Genomic DNA, 16,027 nt, shown 5'->3' with positions numbered 1-16,027 from the left:
TTGAGGAAGAATGCAAAAATATTTTGCAGAAGCAGGTTTTCTCCCCCCCCCAGTGATGATTTTCTAAAGATAATATTTAGGTGTTCAGTTCCAACAGCTACACATCCCTATACTCTTCAAAAATGTTGTCCCTTTAATGAACTGTGCTCCACGCACATTAGCCGTAACAGGATGAAGAGCACTACCCTACACTGCAGGGACGTTAATTACTCTGTATTCACTAAACCAAATAGGAACACGAACATTTTACTAAAAAACCTTAAAGGGAAGCTAATTAATAAGAAACCTGTGATAATGGTTTTGAGAAAACAGAATTTTCATGCAATTATGTTTAAACCATCCATGTGTGTAGTACAAACTGTCTGCTACAGAAGTCATAAAAACATGTATCAGACAATTCATTAACACAGGCACAAGAGACTCAGTTTAGCATCAAGCTCTCAGTTTTGTGTTTTTTTAATATGTTGATACCCTGGCCCTAAAATCTAGAGTCATTCTAAATAAAAAGAGATTATGGAATAGTTCAGAACTTCCAAAAGACAACTGGACTATGCAGCATCTCCAACGCTTCCTGTCTGTACTCTCCTCAGTGCTTACTCTCATGGGCAATAATGGTGCGAGGACAAATAAAACATATTGCCATGCAGGAAAAATTTCTGAACAGAGATACAGCTAAAACCCTCTTCCCTAAATTTATGATTGTTTATAGTATGATACACAACTTTCGTCAACAAGACAAAAAGAATGAAAAAACTCAAAGTGAAACTGTCTTAGTCTTCCCAGTAGGAGCAGAACCTACAAACTAGTACTGATTTGATTGGTCTGTGGGGAGGGCGTTAATAATCTAAGAAACACCTTAAATTAGGCTTATAAAGAAGGTCACTGTGCAAGAACAGCATAATGCTAGGAACAGGACAAGTATTTCAGTTAGGCAGCCTTGTTTTCAGAACTTATTTATTTTAAAGAACCTCCAGCAAAACAGTAGTTTCTTGAAACATTTTGTCTCAGTGGATGAACCGCCTGTTTTTGCCAGAGAATAGACACTAACTCAGACGAAGGTATGGAACAGATTTAAAAAAAAAATTAAAATAAAATAAAAATTATTATCAAAATCTTCTCAGGTAATCAAGAGCTGAGGACCACAGAAAAAAACTTTTTACATTGAGTGCTGAAGTGGACTTTAGAAATACTTTGAGAATTTTTTTCTTCCGTAATTTTGACAAAAAACATTGACTTAAGATTAACTATTACCCAGGTATCAATTCCCCAATTCAACAGAATAATCAGGCCTGGCAAAGGTCCATTTTGCTCTTGGAAAGCAAAAGATTTTGACTGTCTATCATTTTAAACAGTTACATGTGATGAAGATACAACCGCTGTTAATTGGCTGAAAATGCAGCACACACAGCAACAGTTAGAAAAGTATAGTTTTTCCACCCACTTTGAAATATGGCAGAACAAAATAAATGATGCAAGTATCAGAATTTCTCTGTGCAAAGACATTGAAGTAGTCTGTTCTTTTTTACACGTCTGAACTAAATTTCTGCCAAGGAATTCAGGCTTCAAGGTTCCCAGCTCTAACACAGTAGCCTGCAAATCTTGAGGGGACTGCATATAGACCCACCTTCCTGCATGTGTATCACACAAACTGCATACTCTAGATTTTCAGTCCCAAAGATAGTGTTTCTTCCAGGCTGCTGAGGAGTCACATGAGTGAGTCAGCAGGAAGGCTTCATGGCTGACAGGCTTACACTTTAACCCTCTCTCCACTGGAAGATTCACACACTCAAGCAAATGCTTTATTGATTTAACTCAATTTAAGGAAAGAAAAAAAAAAAAAGCGTGCTAAGTATCTTAGTACTGACTTCAGTCCTGCGAGTAAATGCAGTGGAGACAGTGCCTAATGCAGAGACTTCTAACAGGTTAAAATTTCCTGACCCTAATTCCAGCCATTAGTGTGTTGCAATATATATTAGTCAAGTCAACTTAGGGGAAATTTAAAGAGTAGCCCTTGAGTTGCAGCTAGTGATTTTACTTTGGGGAAGAGAAGAGAAGCAATTTTTTTTTTTTCCTTCAGATAATCTAAGCTCTGGGGGGGGATCTACAAACTACAGATTTCCTGTTAAGTTCTATGACAACTACAGGCATAAACCACATTGGTACTTAGTTAAAGTCCTTTTTGTGTGGCTGTAAAGTCATGTATCACTCAGGATACTGAAAACCTACTTTGAATCATAGCTTGAATTTCTTCATTATATATGTGATTATTCATGCCTGACATTTTGAAATGAAAAATCAGTTTGTTCAAATTCAAACCTTAACAATGCAAAACCACTTTTTTTAAAGAAAATCTTAATCTGGAACTAAAAGCGACAAATTGAAGGAAAAAAATTTACTTTAGGCGTCATTTTATTAAATCATATGTACAGGAAAATTGTTGTATTTAAGTTGCATATTCATCCAAGGCATAGAGATATCCCAAGTCTTACCTGCATAGCACTCTTGCCCATTTTAACTACCTCAAACAGCATCATGTTTTCCACACCATTCTGTTGGTGATGTCCATTCATCCGATTCGGACCACCAGGTTTCCCTCCTCCGTTTCCACTTTTCCCCTTCTCTGCTGGTCCCTTTTTTCCTTTTTTACAGGTCTGCAATCACGAACACACATAAGAAGTTTTAACTGCCTATTATGTAGTAGTTTAAAAAAAAAAAAAAAACCAACCCCAAATCACTAGTCTTACCATGACAACTATACACAAGGCTTTCTGTCTTCAGGAACGATTTAAAATCCAAAGTTGAGAATAATAGCTGATCCTGACTAATACAAAGACCTGCAAGAATTCTACAGGTTCCACTTCCTCCTTCCCTCATCTAAAAACTTCTAGCCACTAAAAATTCAATTAGTGACAGTGTACGACACAAAGATTTTTCTCACGTTAAATTATAAAACAGATTACACAGATTTTATTTAAAACAGCTATGGCAATTCCCTTAACGCACATCACAGATCTCCTCTGCAACTCATTAACCCTTTGTTTTTTAATTTGATCGCACATTAGCAAGTGAGGGTGAGGAAGAGCAGACAGGTGTCTCTGTATTTGATTCCCCAAATCAAGTACGACTTACAGAAAGAAAGGAAAAAAAAAAATTAAACAGAAATGACTGTTGTATTAAATTATTTATCACCATCTCTTAATGACCAGGCACTCTGTACCAGTACAGGTACATGGGGTGCCCGGCAAGGCAGTCACAGCCCAGGCCAGCCGCCGTGCAGCAGCCTGCCTGCGCCACGGCAGTGAAGGAGCCGCATGTGGTGGGTGTCAAGCCAGTGAGAGGGCAGGAGCCACCCAGATCGGGAGGACATGGCTCCGATGAGGGGAGAGAATGGTTATTTACTGGGTTTAGACCTCCCCACTCCAGTAGTGCAACCTCCTGTCTGCAGCCTATTAAAAAAAACCTTTTCATTTCATTATTGGTTTCTGTTCACTTTTCAAATTAAGAGAGCGACAGAATTAATGACACCAACCAAAAGAGACTGTATTAGCACCAAATTTAAGTATAGGATGGAACACATGCAGAGAGACTAATCAAATCAAAGCTAATCTTTTTCTCCCCCACCTCCCTTATGCCATCACAGCACTAAGGAAATATCATGCAAATACTCAAGATGAAGCATTTCAATGCAGATACAAATATGAACTCTCTTCACAGAACACTCGCATTTTCAGAAAATACTCTTAGCTCATTCGGCTTCAAAGCAAGTGCTGAACTCTTCAATTCCTAACAGCAGAAGTGTTGCAGTATCCCTATAAACTGAACATACTTTTCCTTTGCCTTGTTTTTGGTTTTTTCCTTCAATATCCTCAAAGTCTGTATCGGAAGAGAAGTGTGTTTCAGACTCCCTGCAAGGATAAAAAGACAAACCATTTACACATTTCATCAGAAACTTTCTTAAATACACTACATGAAGCGACATTATGCTCTCAGGGTCCAGTAAGTCAACTCTAACAGTGAAACTGCTTTCTGCTTCTGTTTAAGTCTACTGCTGAGGAACAGATCAGAGCATATCCTCACACTCACACCCTACCCTGCCTCCTCCAAACAATTTACCTGTGAAGAAAGCCATACAGTCAGGTTAAAAGATGTGAAGGTGGGTAGAAAATAGCAACAGGTTGGGAATCTTGCTTTTGGCACGAGCCAAACATTACACCATCTCAAAAAGCAAAGAGCACTATAAATATCTGCCACAAATACTTAAACAAAAGAGGAAAAAACCCAACAGCAAAAGAAACAAACAAAAAACCCCCCCACCACCTTCCCTCACAAGCAAAGTGTCCCAGCAGATCCCTTCATCCTATCAGAAACTAAGTAGGCAGTAAAGAGGTATGCACTTCTGTTGAAAGTTTAGGTGAGGTTTCTCCATCAAAAAGATAACCTGTAGTTCTTTTTAGGCTTATAAAGGTAAAAAGATGTTGAACAATATACACACTTTCTCATTTGTTTAGTTTCCTACATCGTTAAAATATGCTGCATTGATATACAAATGCTTTATTGCCAACATTGGGGGGGGGGGGGGCACGACATCACCAACCTCATTGATACAAAACCGCATCTTTGTCCCTTTTTAGATTTTATACCAATTTAATCCATTTAGCAGTCTGTTGAAATGTATTCATGCCAATTTCTTGACAATTAAAAGATGAGGAACTGGATTCTTCTGGTCTGCTTAAAATAATCACTTTACTTCTCTGTCCAAAATGTAATCTATACCTGATCTTCAATCTTGGAAATTCAAATGTCTGTTTCTTAGAAATTGTAGGAAGACTAGAGAGCTAATAAAATGATGTCAAAACCACCAAGGAACTGATGCCTGAGGGAAGCTAAGACTTTGGCTTTAGCTAAAGCATTTGGCATTACGTATTTTAAATATTAGGCAACTCGCCCCAGTTATTAAGGGCAAATACCTCAACTGCTTCCACTCTCTGTATAAAGAGGCTTTAATGAAGGAAACTTTTTTTTTTTCATTCCTAATCAAAGTTTCTTATTCAAACATTTCATTTAGAAAGACAAAATCCCAAGAAGTACATTGCATAAACGAAAATGTCTGTCACAATGGCTTCCTACCAGCAAAGTTTAAAAACTGATTTAAAATAATTAAGCACTTCTGAAATACTTATTTTAATTACTGCTGAATACTCAAGAAAGAATTCAAACAATGCTTTATCAACATTTCAATAGGAAAAAAATCTAAAACCCTATTCCCTCATTTTGTTTCCTTGTTTCCAAAAGAAAACCAGCTATATGTATTAACACTAAAAAGAGCCAGTACATTTTAAAAGGAAACTACAAATTCTTAAAAACACTTACTGAAGGAGAGTAAAATCAGTTGGTATTTCTGGAGCTGCTATCATTTCTTTATCATCTTCTGGAACACCACTGTATTAGAAAGATATTCAAAAACCAGTCTGAAGTACAAGCTTACTTTTCTTTCTTCCTTTGTAGTGGACAACTTCTACAATAAAAAATAAATTTAAAAAAACAGTGAAAATTTTTCCACATATGAAGGGGTAAAAAAAGTTGGAAACACAGAAAATTTAGATCACAACACCCTCTGTTTCCAACCAAGCTTTTTCCTGTTTAGAGATTTTTATATTTTTGACTCCTCCCACGATCTTTCTACAAAGTACCTCTACAAATGTTAAAAACATCACAGTAAAATAAAATACAGAAACATTTGGAAAAAAAACCCCAATTTTCTGAACAGGATGAGCAAACTGGAATGGTTTTCATTAACACCTTGCAAGTAATAGCTTTTATTTCTAAATCTATACTAGATTTAAGTTTGAACTGTAACACCATGCACTGCAGAGCCCAGACTTACCAACACTAGGATATTTCTGGTTAACCAAAACAAAACCACATTTTATGTTAAAGCACAGCACGTGTACATTTAAGGACATTATATATACCAACTTTGTATCTCCAATTTGTAAACTTCCATGACGTTTTCCATAAAGATAAGCTCTTATAACAAGTTCTTATAACCAGCTGCTTCACAACTCCCTGTCCTCCGGAGTTGATAAGCCAGGCTTACAACAGTTTTAACATTTAAAGCATTTGACAAGACTATCAAGGAAGATTAACACTATCCACATGTTATAAAGAAAAAACATCAGAAACCATATAGCATTTTATCAAGAAAACGTTGAGATTGTGAAATACTTGCTTTTCGACTTAATTATAATATTGCCACCTATTCATAATTTTTTAAATTTATCTAGTTTTATTATGTTGGGGTGTTGGGGGGGACGACACACTGGATACTTCAAATGTAAGATTTAACCATGCAGGCTAAAGTTTTCTATGTCAATTGTCCGCCCCACGCTAACTTTTACACAGTTAAATTAAAAAAGCATGATGTTCAGGTATTTTAAAGATACAATAGCAAGGACAAAAACCTTCGGAGTCAAAGCCTGCTGACTCCACTGCTTGCTGGAGTCACTGGGTATTTGAAGCAAAGATTTAATTTTGGCATGCTAGGCACATGTAGCTATGCTTCAGAGACTGCATTTCAATTGAGCATGTAGATAGAGGCTGTATTTTTTTTTTTCCCCTGCAAGTGCTTATACTGAATGCTAGGGGCCACTGTAGCTTCCAGAATTTACAGAGCTCAGTAAAACCATAAACCCTGAACTTACTATGTTCTCTTCACATTTCACACAATTACATAAAAGCAGAGAACCAGAGTGGAAAGAAATAACGGCAAAAAGAGAGAAGGTTTGAGATAGGCTGGTGAATCTCAGGATAGTCTGCAACTACTAAAGCATGTTCCATCCAGAACACAGCACAAGAAGATAAAGCTTCAAAAACATTGCTGCTGCAGAATGGCAGCAACCTTTGTCACCCCATTCCTCCCTCCTCCAAAACCACACAGGCACATGACTGGTGTGTTTCATCCTTTCCGGCTCCATTTATACACTCTCTTTAACAAACAATCATTCACAGGCTGGGTAACATCCCCTCCCTAGCCATTTATCTTTGTAGTCTCTGCCATTCAGTATCAGCCGATTCAATTCCCCAATAAAATGGGTAAAATACACCTCAAGAATTTTTTTCCCCCCTGGATTATCAGGTTAAACTGGTTCAACGGCAGGTATCTGGAGCCAATGCATGGGAAACGCAAGACTCTCTAGCGATGAGCAGGGGAGGGAAGAGTAAAACTCCCTTCTTTGGTAGCAAGGACCTATCATACAATCCAGGTGGTCTGTAAAACTATATGCTCAGTTGATGATGTACCAAAACGCTCTACACTTTGGATTATATTTTTTTTAATATTTGCTCTGATTCCTGTCAGCAACTTGAACCTGGAAAAATACCACAGTACACTTAGTGCACCTGCTCATAGATGTACCTCAGTAAGGGGGCAGGAAGGTAGAAAAAGAAACAGGGGGGTGGGGAAGAGAGAGAGATCCAGCCACACAAGTCCTTTTTGGGGCATGCTTGTGATTCAGTCACAGTGCAAAGCAAAGATGCAAACTTCAGAAACCACACTGCTCAGTTTCAAGTTCAACCTGTCTATCAGTATGTTGTTACTTGACTTTTTCTAGTTTACATTTTTCAATGTTGAGAAGTAACACATCTACTGAAGTGACAATCAGGATGCTTACATGCAAATTGTGTATTACTGCTCATTAATACTACCTATTTACCATATTACAAATTACCTATCCATAAATTTTGAAAGTGCTGAGAACCAAAGCAAGTTAACCGCTTGTTCACATTTTTAGCTCCCTTTATGAAAAGCAAATGTATTCTTATCAGATTTTGCAAAAATTCTCAATAAATTTTCTTACAATCATAGAAATACGTTGAAGAAAAAAATTAGTAACAGAACTACAAAAAAGGATGGGTAAATGATTGAAGTATGTATTCTCTACATCAAATAAGTCAAATAAATCACCTGACAAAACTAATTGGCTACAGTTTATACCAACTTGAACTTCTTGTAAGAACCATTTATCTTAGTACAAACAACAAAACATGAAAGAAAACATGGCACTGTTTGGTCAGAATCACCTCATAAAATGGGAAACAAATATCAAGTTCTTAGTAGCTTAACACTTCGGCATCTAGCAAGATTTACGTTTCAAGAATTGTTTTTCTTGAAAGAAGAAACTTGGCCTTCATGAGTGCAACTATATACTGGTATTACGGCAAACAGTACCTACAGCTGAATGCCTTGCAAGACTATATGAGGTAAGACTGTAAGGGTTCTCCAGCGTCAAGCTCAAACTCCAGCAATGACCAAAAAACCCCTTGCGTTTGTCCCAGTAAAGGATAATTTCCAAAGATTTACATACATCCAGAATACGACACGGACTTTTGATTCTCAACCAGCAGGGACAACCTAGCCCAGCATGCCCTCTCTGGCAGTGGCCCACAGAAGCTGCCCAAGGAAGAACCCATTTGCTTTGTTCTTACTAGTGTTGTTTTCCCTGAATACCTTCCCAGCATCCAGAAATAACTCAGGGATTTTTTTTCAGCCAGAGAGGCTATCCCTATATTTTATAACCCCTTACCAATATGTTTTCCATTAATATTTCCAATTACTTTAACTCAATATTCAGCAGTGATGGTATTCCACACAAGAACTCCCACAGCCAAACTCCATACTACTAAGAGGCACGTTCTTTGCTTTGAATTTATCACTTTCCAATTTTGTTTGAGGTTCTCTTGGAAAAGACTGGCACTGGTCATTCCCCATTATCTTTGATCTCAGTAAATGCCTTCTGGAAATTCAAGACTACTGCCAGCCATGTCTTCTTTAAGCACATACCTGATGACTCATTCAAAGAACCCAGTTTGGGAAGGCAATGAGAAAGGAAAACGGTCCATAAAAACATCCTATCAAACCTTTTAAAATATACCAAGTTCATCACAGTGCAGTCTGAAAAAAAGAAAGTGAAATTCCAAACAGTGAAAGTCTACATTACCTATAAAATGTGCTCTAATAAGGAGATTATTTTAATAAATCTAAACTGAAGTGCATCATAAAAAGCAGCTGCTCTTCAGTTTCTTTTTTGCAAGTTCACAGAATTCCTACTTTAATTTTCCCAAACAGATACTGAAATCTCTCAAGTCTGTGAAAACTTTCTGAAGTCATTCAACTTTGTGAAATCATAATTAAATTATGAACTATAAAATGTATCCTGCTGAAAGATCACAAGGTGGAGCTCTAGCCTAAAGCTAACTGAAGAAAATCCAAAAGACAGGTCAGCCAGAGGTTGACCTAGTTATTTCTGTGCAATAAACTTTATAACAGATTGCTAAAACTGCAATAATATTGTAGTACATTTCCTTTAGATTTATATTTAGATTACGTAAAGACATCAGAAGATTCCTGCATCTTTTCTGAAATAAATGCATATACATGTTTGATTCAATGACTCCTCCAAAGATAGAAATGCATACAGCTGCTGTAGTACAACTCGTCTCAGTATTTGGTTTTCAAAAGCAAGCAGAAGAATTTCAAAATACATTTTAATAGCAGAAATAATGTATCCCCTCATTGTACCTTGCCATTTAAAATTCTGCTAACAAAACGCTAATGAACTAAAAAACCACTGGAAGTACTCCAGGAACACTAATCATACATAATGCTGCCAACTCTAAATGTAAGAGGAGTTTCTATTTAAAATAATTTGACTGATAAAAGCAAGAGCTAAGCATGAAACACTATAAAGAACTCAAATGTGTCTTCACTGAAAAACATTTAAATTTTAAAAGGTTATTTTCTCCTAATACTTGAATAATTAATTTAAGTATGATTGTGATTAACTCAAATATGCCGGCCAAATGTTGAGGTCTGACAGAAGTTGACAAAATTCACCAGTACAATTCACAAAACACCACATATGCGATCAGCAGCTGCTGAGTGCTACCTGTCCTCTCACAATTTCTACTACATGCACAAACAGGCTAAACAAACATTAATATAATTCAGCAAGCAGCCTTTGTTAAAAGAATATGCATCTATATACATGCACACAAAATATGAAGAATCACAAATTCTGTCCCAGAAGCTTGTGTTTCATACTCTTGTGTAAATGCAGTAACTATAGTATTACTTAACAAGCTCACAGCAAGCTGTTTCAGGTAGGTGGGTTGTGGTTTGGGGTGGGTTCTGTACATATGCACTTTTTTTTTTTCCCTTGGTGTCTATTGCCTGGAAGTTTTATAAGGCAAATCAGTAAAGCTGCTATCGTTTTTCTGGGAAGGCAGAGATGCAAAGTTTAAAAATGGCTATGCAGCCAGGACAAAGATTTTTGAAATGAGGGATGGCTGTTCAGAGATGTATTGATTTTTCCCTGTAATTCTGTTAATCACCTGTAAAATCAAGGACCTCACTTTCTTAATTCAGTAAATAAGAACTTCTAAAATTGTGATGCTGAAGTGTGTGGCTAAAGTTCATCCCTGAATTATTTATCTATCCATGAATGAGAGATGCTGATGCTTCAGAACCAATTACATGGCAGCAAGTTAAAATGCTAGTCAGATCAAATTTAAATAAAGGATCAGAAGTACGTCCAGTATTTTCCCTTAACTATTTTAGAAGAGAAAGCTGTTATCAACTACATTATGCCCCTCACTCCTTTTCTGAGAGACTAGGATATGTCTAAACTTTTGTCTTATAAAATAGGGTTTGGTTGTTTGGGTTTTTTTGCCAAATAAGTATGCTTCTTCATATTACTTTTGCATGCATCTTCATACATGGATTTTTAAGCAAGATTTTGAGCAACTGCACGACATTCCCTGCAGCCCTGAAAGAGTTTTATTTCTACGCATTATTTCTGCTAATATTACACAACCTAATATTTCAGCTGCCAACAAGCTTTAGAGCAATTCTGTAATTTGAGTAAAATACAGAAAACATACTGCAAGTAGCATTCTGTATTGTAACAACTGTACTTTAACATGATTTAGTTATAACTGTATCAGCAGTTTTGATCATATTATGATAATATAATCAAGACTAAACAGAACAATAATGCAATTAATACCTTTAGATGTGTGGTTATTTTTGTGCCGTTTGCTTAATAAATGAGTCTTATAATTCTTTTACCAGAAGACCTGAACTAGACATCATCAATCTACATTCTTCCATGCTCGCCAACAGAGACATGGTCTGTGTACACAATAAGTCCATGGAGCCAAAGTCACTGAACAGTTAACACTCCAACAAAGAACCTAAATGACCTAATTTATATACATCTTATCTTTTCAGTCTCTTTCTTCACAATTTATTTTTTTCTAAACTTCCAGCTCTTACACCCCCTCCACACCATTTCTGTCCACACATCTCCCTTCCTCTTCATCTTTCAAAAAATGAAAAAGCAATCTTACTGTGACTGTTGATATTATGCCGTCACACTACCATTTTTATTCCCTGGCCTGGTCTTTATTCCATTTTTATAATATTTGCTCTTTAGTTCATGGAACAAGTCTGCTGATTAAGTGGGAAAGAGCCATCTCAGAACATGCTTTTCTGATGCTGTGGGCTGCTACTGAGAGCAGCAGTCTTCCTTCTCACTCCCCAAACACACAGGAAAGTTTCTGCTCCCTTCTAGCACTCAAATAAACCAGCAGCGAGCAAATTATGAAAACAAAACCATTTCCTCCCCCCCACGAGTAGCTCTCCATTGGATCAGCCAACTGAATCAACTCCTCCCGCAGCCACACAAGTCACTAGATGCAGCATCCGAAGCAGCTGAACTCTACCCCTTCACAGCAAAGCAAATGATGAGCTTTGCCAATGTCAGCGCATTACGCACAGGGGCAGAGCTCTGCTGCAGCACAGGACCAGTTACATCAAAGTGGCAAACTGGAGCCCTTGCATAGCTATCGCTAATATTCCTAACCCTTCCCTTGGGAGGGGCCACAGCCAACAGTCCGCTGTTCTGTGGCTCCAGTGCGGCAAAGCAGGCAGCAAGGCCCAGATCCACTGCTGGGCTCCCGCTCCTTCACCCGCCTACCTGCCATAGGAAGAGGCAACCCTGCAGGTTAGCACCTCACCTGTGACCCCCACATCGCAGGGAGGCGGCATGTTCTACCTGTAAATTCATCAGGCACATGCCCGGTCTCAGCTGTCTCCTTCTCAAAGCCTTCTCCTTACTCCTTCTTCACACACGTTTCCTACATTTTCACTACACAGCAGACTGCGCATATACCTACATAACCATTTGCTTCTTACCAGCCTTCCGATGAGAAGCCCAGCTAAGAGCTGATAGTGACCACCAGAACCTGAGAAGACAACCAGCCAGGAACAGCCAAGCACATGGAAAACATAGGTCCCCAGAGGTAATGCACACATCAGTAAACAGAAAGCAAAATTTGTTTTCAGAGTTTAATACTGTGAAAGGAAAAGCTTAAACAGGCTTTACGGGGGGGGGACAGACGGACGGGGACAAACAGAAAAAGAAAGATTTAAAAGGCATACACAAAAAAAAGTCAGGCTAAAACCTAGAGTGAAGGCTGACACTTGACCCCAAGTTTAGCGATCTGAAACATGAATAACATACAAGGACCTCTGTACCACCCTAATAACTCTGCCAACCTCAACTTCACCATCAAATAGTCCCACTCTCAGCAGAAGTATTTTTTGGACTTCTGCTGTTTTTAGTAAATAAATACGTGGAACAACTATTATAGAAGGAAAAGAGCTTGCTACAGTGCTTCACAGTCATAGGATTACTCATTAAAGTACCATTAATAACATCAATATCTTTAATGCAATAAGTTAAATACTATTTTGAAATAGAAACACATTGTTATGGTTTGAATCATTTTATGAGGTTTTTATATTGGTATGTAGTAATTTACACTGTGCAGTAAAATGTGGGTTTAAAACACTTGAGATAAGCATTAAAAAATACTGAAAAATTAATCAACTGTACAATAAATGCAACTATTCCCCTTATTAAAGGGAAAAGTACCCATATTATTCTCTAATGATTCTGCTCAACAGTATTCCTGAGCTTTGCTAAAACGCACCTGAAATTCCCATACATCTTTAAAACAGTTTGGTTTTGGATGTCTTAAAAAAAGTCAAAGGTAAGATAACAAAGTAGAAGCTACACCTCATTGTGTCTGTCACATCTTTCCCTGCCAAAGAAGAGATGGCTTCCAGATGTTGCAGTCTGACTGCATGGAAAATGAGGCTCCTAGGAAGAATAAAAGCCAAGTCGGATGACAACCAAGATTTAAGAAAAAAAAAAAAATAGAAAAAAAGAAAAAAGCTACATATGCCTACTTAAACAAGCCAAAAGAAGAATACTAGTTCATTTATGATATAAGGCAAGCGCACCTCCCAGCTGCCTAAATGCCCTAAATTTCGAAACTAAACTACAGAATATATCAATATGCCCCTTTACACACCGATTTTTCAAAACTGTAGTCTTTTGCATATCCCCTCAAATTTCTGGCTCTTGTGAAAGCTAGGGATGAAGATGCACACACACTGTCCACAGCAAGCAGTTAACCAGCTACACAGTAAAAGCCTAGAACAGAATTAGCATTGTTCAAATGTGCAGCCAACAGCGATGAGTTACTTCAGTACACACGGTAGAGGCAGGGTTTTCCAACCGACAAGGTATCCCATCTGGCAAGTTCTATTTTTTGTTCTTCCACCGATCAATGTGAGCCTGCAAGCTGCCTCACTTTATAGGAGCCCTAGCTTCCCCTCCTACCATATAGATTTTCCCCTTTGAAAGACCACTAGGGCTTTGTGCCCAAAACTCTGTTTGGGCATTTCTAAAGAACAACTGCATCTGACTATAAATTCTGGAGGGGGGACTACACAGTACATACTGCAATAGCATCAGCTCCTACTGTAAGATACAGTCAATATTAGGTGACTGAAATAAGGGAAAACCCCATAAAATAAAACTACTGAAGAGTGGAAAGTTAAATCTCTCAAGCACATCTCCCAGAGTCAGCTCACATCAGCCCAGGTCATAGCACACTTTGGATAGTCCTTTGAAGAGCCCACTGCACTCCTCTGCACTGTGACCCCAAGCCTTCTAAGATGAGAAAAGGAGAACCAGCTCAGTTCTGTGTTTTGTCAGCTGAGGTCCACCAGAGTTTAGTAGCTGAAGCTTCACATTACATAAAAATGGCTAAACTGCTTCCGGACAATAACTAAAGAGACTAAGTCCGGCACAGAAACAAACAGAAAAGAATCTAAGTACAAGTCAAACAGCATTAGTCTTAACTGGATCTTTCAAAGAATTAATTAAAAAAAAAGTGGGAGGAGGGGTGCATTGGTGTGTAAGAATGCTTCATGCCCCATATTCCATCCTGCCTTCTTCCACCGCACCAGCCCAGCTTTTTTTGTAACAGGCCTGGACTACAGAAAGGGCATCACTTCCTCCGATTCCTTATGGGCCACCTGCAGGAAAGCAGCTGCTCTGCACCCCAGTGCAGTGTGCTCTCCTGTCACCCTCTCAAGTCGGATGACTACTGTCATTATCAGTCTCACAACAGCAGTATAAAACTCTGTTTATTTACAGTGAAGCTCCAAAAACTGCCATCACCTTGGTGTTTGTGTAACTAATCAAGAGCAGTCGTCCATCCTTCCCCGGCTCAAATGAAAATCTATGCCATCAGAAAGGAAAAGGAATACTTAAGAAAAAAGGAATGAATATTGTGCAGCATCCAAACCAAGCAGTATGACAGCTAAAACCTAAGCTTTTCATAAGTGGATTATAGCTCTTTCAACAATCAATCTAAATAATCATCCTTACAAAATAAAATTCAAGCAACTACTCATGATTGCAAAAGTCGGCTTCACCTCTGAAACAGAAGAAATAGAGACAAAAACGTTATCTTTCATTAAAAAGTTATCTCTGCAGTTCTGCCAACCTCAGAACATCTGTGCTCCATACATACATCCTCAGTCGTAACTTGAAAGATTTTTAATACCCAACATTTTGTTCTTGTTCTCCCTCATAACATTTGGGCTAAAATCCCAATTGGTTTGTTTGGAGATTTGCAGCACTGAATACTAATTTTATATGAAACAGCAGTTGTGATGTGCATGGCTTTCCCCCACATAATTTAGAGAACTGAATATATCCAGAATGCAGAATGCTAATAATCCATTAATGAATTCATTATCAGATGAAAAAAATACATATGATCACCAAGACTAAAAATCACCCTCGCTTTCTTTTTCTTTATTCATCCTAAACCAGAGCCATCTTAAAAGAATTTTCTGGGAAGAGATGACTGGTGCTGAAGCCTCATGTATGGAGACCTAGAGTTAGCTAGGGACATTCATTAAACATCCAGAGGAAACCAGTGTGACCACTTGTATACGTCCTAAGAACATTGCAAAAATAATAGCATTATTCAAATCAGTAAGTTCTTTCAATTCTGTAATTGCTTACTTGTGGCAGGTAACAAATTATGCCAACTGGGAGAGCTATAACAACATACTAAGCCTATTTTATGAAGGCCAACATGAAGAAAAAGTATCAAAACCAGTTTTTTTAGAGACCAAACTCATTTTACTAAGTAAGCTGACAAATACTGAGAAACTCTTGATGTGTATAAAATATTCTGAAGCAAAGGTTAGTGAGACTTGTCCTTTTGAAATTATCTTCCTTTGTAAGTCTCTCAAATACTGTGCATTAGGCACCACAGGGATACAGGAGCATCCATTCCACCCTGATCTAAAATATGCAATGTACAGCTTGTTATATCAACCAAAATTAAACTTTAGGTTTCTTCATTTAAACCAAAAAGAAAAACATATCAAAAAGCTATACCCTTACATGTTTGTTCTTGAGTAAATTAATCATGTAAAGACAGCTAGCAGCTACCTCCTCCTTCAAGAGGCAGTTATAGCCTACAGCTAAATTTATATTTTGTTGAAAATTTACTGGTCATATTCTGCAAGTATCATAATTCGTAGTAAATATTTTACTTTAGCAATGTTCAGTACATAGAAAATATTTTTTAAACT

General features: G+C 37.7%; 1 protein-coding gene across 6 annotated transcripts in view; it reads right to left on the bottom strand.

Moving 5' to 3' along the window:
* Nucleotides 1-16,027, bottom strand: part of STAG2 (stromal antigen 2) — an 82,050-nt gene that overhangs the window by 38,167 nt on the left and 27,856 nt on the right. For 5 of the 6 annotated variants that reach the window (XM_010568982.1, XM_010568981.1, XM_010568978.1 and 2 more), the window contains exons 2-4: nucleotides 5,371-5,515; nucleotides 3,827-3,905; nucleotides 2,490-2,651 (exon numbers count right to left, since the gene is read on the bottom strand). In XM_010568982.1, the coding sequence (XP_010567284.1) occupies nucleotides 2,490-2,651; nucleotides 3,827-3,905; nucleotides 5,371-5,414 (285 nt within the window). In that variant the 5' untranslated portion in view covers nucleotides 5,415-5,515. Of the gene's footprint in view, nucleotides 1-2,489; nucleotides 2,652-3,826; nucleotides 3,906-5,370; nucleotides 5,516-14,594; nucleotides 14,615-16,027 lie in introns of those variants that run through there. The other variant, XM_010568979.1, reaches the window with a different exon arrangement.

Source organism: Haliaeetus leucocephalus, unplaced genomic scaffold (genome assembly GCF_000737465.1).
Source record: "Haliaeetus leucocephalus isolate CR32 unplaced genomic scaffold, Haliaeetus_leucocephalus-4.0 Scaffold262, whole genome shotgun sequence".
Classification (NCBI taxonomy): Eukaryota; Metazoa; Chordata; class Aves; order Accipitriformes; family Accipitridae; genus Haliaeetus; species Haliaeetus leucocephalus.
The sequence above is the reverse complement of the archived record's forward strand: the minus strand, read 5'-3'. Positions and strand labels throughout refer to the sequence as shown.